The sequence below is a fragment of the Panthera leo genome, chromosome A3 (assembly GCF_018350215.1).
Source record: "Panthera leo isolate Ple1 chromosome A3, P.leo_Ple1_pat1.1, whole genome shotgun sequence".
In the NCBI taxonomy this organism is placed as follows: Eukaryota; Metazoa; Chordata; class Mammalia; order Carnivora; family Felidae; genus Panthera; species Panthera leo.
The window spans coordinates 75,333,273-75,338,280 of NC_056681.1; the positions used below are offsets into that span (position 1 = coordinate 75,333,273).

Consider the following 5,008-nt stretch of genomic DNA (forward strand, 5'->3'; position numbering starts at 1 on the left):
TTGCTGGGTCATAGGGTAGGTCTATTTTTAATTTTCTGAGGAACCTCCACACTGCTTTCCAGAGCGGCTGCACCAATTTGCATTCCCACCAACAGTGCAAGAGGGTTCCTGTTTCTCCACATCCTCTCCAGCATCTATAGTCTCCTGATTTCTTCATTTTGGCCATTCTGACTGGCGTGAGGTGATATCTGAGTGTGGTTTTGATTTGTATTTCCCTGATAAGGAGCGACGTTGAACATCTTTTCATGTGCCTGTTGGCCATCCGGATGTCTTCTTTAGAGAAGTGTCTATTCATGTTTTCTGCCCATTTCTTCACTGGGTTATTTGTTTTTCGGGTGTGGAGTTTGATCAGCTCTTTATAGATTTTGGATACTAGCCCTTTGTCCGATAGGTCATTTGCAAATATCTTCTCCCATTCCGTTGGTTGCCTTTTAGTTTTGTTGGCTGTTTCCTTTGCTGTGCAGAAGCTTTTTATCTTCATAAGGTCCCAGTAATTCACTTTTGCTTTTAATTCCCTTGCCTTTGGGGATGTGCCGAGTAAGAGATTGCTACGGCTGAGGTCAGAGAGGTCTTTTCCTGCTTTCTCCTCTAAGGTTTTGATGGTTTCCTGTCTCACATTCAGGTCCTTTATCCATTTTGAGTTTATTTTTGTGAATGGTGTGAGAAAGTGGTCTAGTTTCAACCTTCTGCATGTTGCTGTCCAGTTCTCCCAGCACCATTTGTTAAAGAGACTGTCTTTTTTCCATTGGATGTTCTTTCCTGCTTTGTCAAAGATGAGTTGGCCATACATTTGTGGGTCTAGTTCTGGGGTTTCTATTCTATTCCATTGGTCTATGTGTCTGTTTTTATGCCAATACCATGCTGTCTTGATGATGACAGCTTTGTAGTAGAGGCTAAAGTCTGGGATTGTGATGCCTCCTGCTTTGGTCTTCTTCTTCAAAATTACTTTGGCTATTCGGGGCCTTTTGTGGTTCCATATGAATTTTAGGATTGCTTGTTCTAGTTTCGAGAAGAATGCTGGTGCAATTTTGATTGGGATTGCATGGAATGTGTAGATAGCTTTGGGTAGTATTGACATTTTGACAATATTTATTCTTCCAATCCATGAGCAGGGAATGTCTTTCCATTTCTTTAAATCTTCTTCAATTACCTGCATAAGCTTTCTATAGTTTTCAGCATACAGATCTTTTACATCTTTGGTTAGATATTTTCCTAGGTATTTTATGCTTCTTGGTGCAATTGTGAATGGGATCAGTTTCTTTATTTGTCTTTCTGTTGCTTCATTGTTAGTGTATAAGAATGCAACTGATTTCTGTACATTGATTTTGTATCCTGCAACTTTGCTGAATTCATGTATCAGTTCTAGCAGACTTTTGGTGGAGTCTATCGGATTTTCCATGTATAATATCATGTCATCTGCAAAAAGCGAAAGCTTGACTTCATCTTTGCCAATTTGGATGCCTTTGATTTCCTTTTGTTGTCTGATTGCTGATGCTAGAACTTCCAGCATTATGTTAAACAACAGCGGTGAGAGTGGGCATCCCTGTCATGTTCCTGATCTCAGGGAAAAAGCTCTCAGTTTTTCCCCATTGAGGATGATGTTAGCTGTGGGCTTTTCATAAATGGCTTTTATGATCTTTAGGTATGTTCCTTCTATCCCGACTTTCTCAAGGGTTTTTATTAAGAAAGGGTGCTGGATTTTGTCAAAGGCCTTTTCTGCATCGATTGACAGGATCATATGGTTCTTCTCTTTTTTTTTTGTTAATGTGATGTATCACATTGATCGATTTGCGAATGTTGAACCAGCCCTGCATCCCAGGAATGAATCCCACTTGATCATGGTGAAGAATTCTTTTTATATGCCGTTGAATTCGATTTGCTAGTATCTTATTGAGAATTTTTGCATCCATATTCATCAGGGATATTGGCCTGTAGTTCTCTTTTTTTCCTGGGTCTCTGTCTGGTTTAGGAATCAAAGTAATACTGGCTTCATAGAATGAGTCTGGAAGTTTTCCTTCCCTTTCTATTTCTTGGAATAGCTTGAGAAGGATAGGTATTATCTCTGCTTTAAACGTCTGGTAGAACTCCCCTGGGAAACCATCTGGTCCTGGACTCTTATTTGTTGGGAGATTTTTGATAACTGATTCAATTTCTTCGCTGGTTATGGGTCTGTTCAAGCTTTCTATTTCCTCCTGATTGAGTTTTGGAAGAGTGTGGGTGTTTAGGAATTTGTCCATTTCTTCCAGGTTGTCCAATTTGTTGGCATATAATTTTTCATGGTATTCCCTGATAATTGCTTGTATCTCTGAGGGATTGGTTGTAATCATTCCATTTTCATTCATGATTTTATTTATTTGGGTCATCTCCCTTTTCTTTTTGAGAAGCCTGGCTAGAGGTTTGTCAATTTTGTTTATTTTTTCAAAAAACCAACTCTTGGTTTCGTTGATCTGCTCTACAGTTTTTTTAGATTCTATATTGTTTATTTCTGCTGTGATCTTTATTATTTCTCTTCTTCTGCTGGGTTTAGGCTGCCTTTGCTGTTCTGCTTCTATTTCCTTTAGGTGTGCTGTTAGATCTTGTATTTGGGATTTTTCTTATTTCTGGAGATAGGCCTGGATTGCAATGTATTTTCCTCTCAGGACTGCCTTCGCTGCGTCCCAAAGCGTTTGGATTGTTGTATTTTCATTTTCGTTTGTTTCCATATATGTTTTAATTTCTTCTCTAATTGCCTGGTTGACCCACTCATTCGTTAGTAGGGTGTTCTTTAACCTCCATGCTTTTGGAGGTTTTCCAGACTTTTTCCTGTGGTTGATTTCAAGCTTCATAGCATTGTGGTCTGAAAGTATGCATGGTATAATTTCAATTCTTGTAAACTTATGAAGGGCTGTTTTGTGACCCAGTATATGATTTATCTTGGAGAATGTTCCATGTGCACTCGAGAAGAAAGTATATTCTGTTGCTTTGGGATGCAGAGTTCTAAATATATCTGTCAAGTCCATCTGATCCAATGTATCATTCAGGGCCCTTGTTTTTTTATTGACTGTGTGTCTAGATGATCTATCCATTTCTGTAAGTGGGGTGTTAAAGTCTCCTGCAATGACCACATTCTTATCAATAAGGTTGATTATGTTTATGAGTAATTGTTTTATATATCTGGGGGCTCCGGTATTCGGTGCATAGACATTTATAATTGTTAGCTCTTCCTGATGGATAGACCCTGTAATTATTATATAATGCCCTTCTTCATCTCTTGTTACAGCCTTTAATTTAAAGTCTAGTTTATCTGATATAAGTATGGCTACTCCAGCTTTCTTTTGGCTTCCAGTAGCATGATAAATAGTTCTCCATCCCCTCACTCTCAATCTAAAGGTGTCCTCAGATCCAAAATGAGTCTCTTGTAGACAGCAAATAGATGGGTCTTGTTTTTTTATCCATTCTGATACCCTATGTCTTTTGGTTGGCGCATTTAATCCATTTACATTCAGTGTTATTATAGAAAGATACGGGTTTAGAGTCATTGTGATGTCTGTATGTTTTATGCTTGTAGCGATGTCTCTGGTACTTTGTCTCACAGGATCCCCCTTAGGATCTCCTGTAGGGCTGGTTTAGTGGTGATGAATTCCTTCAGTTTTTGTTTGTTTGCGAAGACCCTTATCTCTCCTTCTAGGCAAGTGTGTGCCATCGCCACCCTCTGCTCTGCTTTTCGGTCAAGGCACCTTCAGCAACTTCCCCACCCCTGCAACTTCTTAGGCTGTCTGTCCATCACTCCACTGAGTTCTGAAGAATGTAGCCTTTTCTGGAAGAAACTCCTTTCTTCAATGCTTCAGGCCATTTTTGAGTCTCAAAGTATGCAGATAAGATATCAAAGACTTGATTGATGGCCAAGATCTCTGAATGATAGTTTTTCCGATTCTGGCATCTGACCATGTATTCCTGGATTGGCAAGCAGGCTGTCTTGACAGAGTGCTCTTGGGCTTTTTGAAATGTCACCTTCTTCTGGATGCTTTCGTCCACAAGTCCACCAAGGATGTAAACTTTGTTTAGATCAACATCTTCAAGAGCATGTTCTGAATCAGGAGTCAGGTACACAAGGGTTTCCAGAGGAAATAAACTAAAGCAGTCTTCCTCTGTTATGTCTAGCAGGTAACTAGAAAATCCATCATTCATCCTCAAACACTCTTCATACAGGTGACTGTCTGTTGTGAATCCAGTGAGGTAGATCCAAAATGGCCTGTCAGCTTTTTTATTTGAACCATACAACCTTCGGATCTGTCCAGCCAGTCTACTTAACTCCTTCTTAGACATGTGGTGGGTCATACTCAAATCAATACAGAGTCTTGGTCCTGAGTGTTTGGCTTCCAAAAGTCTCTCCTTGGTTAAGGATCTCAGAAAACGTTTGCTGTGCTGGGGGCAGATGCCTGAATTTTCTACACGATTGGCCTTTCTTCTTTCTTTTTCTTGCTTTCTTTTGCTCTTCTTTGCTGCAACTATCTTTTCCCAGTGTCTCTGTTTTCTTTGGACATTTTTTGAGCACCACATTGCACTGCCTGTGGGCAGTGTCTCTCCCTCCAGATGCTCACATTCCACATCAATCTGTAGAAGCTGGAAGCTTTCAGAGATGCTGTCTTCACCTGTGTCCTCTAGGATGACTTCTTGCTCCTGCAGCACGCGTGAGTCTGTTTTCCGAGCACTCCCTTCCAGTTTCCAGTCCATGTGCTTAGTCTTCTGTCCTGAATCCCTCACCTCGCGCAGTCTCGGCAGCGCACGTCCTGGTGCATCTTTAATCTGTTTTATATCACTATGCTTTTCTAGTTACTCATCCCTGCATTTGAAGGTATATTTAGGCTCAGTATTTTCTTCTGGCTAAAGTAATTTGGTGGTTATTAGCCTCCCTCACCGTCCAATGATATGTTGTTTGCTAACCTCATTTCAGGACTGTAACCTGACGATCTCATTGATGTACAAAATAGCTTGCTTACTTTTAAATTCCCAGGAGTGATGGCTAAGC

At 40.2% G+C, this 5,008-nt stretch overlaps 1 protein-coding gene across 1 annotated transcript; it reads right to left on the minus strand.

Annotated features, from left to right (window-relative positions):
- Window positions 1-3,681: 3,681 nt before the first annotated feature.
- Window positions 3,682-4,735, minus strand: LOC122215035 (tRNA methyltransferase 10 homolog B-like). The gene has a single exon (XM_042930216.1). The coding sequence runs from the start codon at window positions 4,711-4,713 to the stop codon at window positions 3,763-3,765; it is 951 nt and encodes a 316-aa protein (XP_042786150.1). The 5' UTR covers window positions 4,714-4,735; the 3' UTR covers window positions 3,682-3,762.
- Between the last annotated feature and the right edge of the window lie 273 nt (window positions 4,736-5,008).

What these genes read in the sequence shown, in the direction of transcription:
- LOC122215035 (XM_042930216.1), bottom strand. Translation starts at nt 4,713, where the DNA reads ATGGACTGGAAACTGGAAGGGAGTGCTCGGAAAACAGACTCACGCGTG.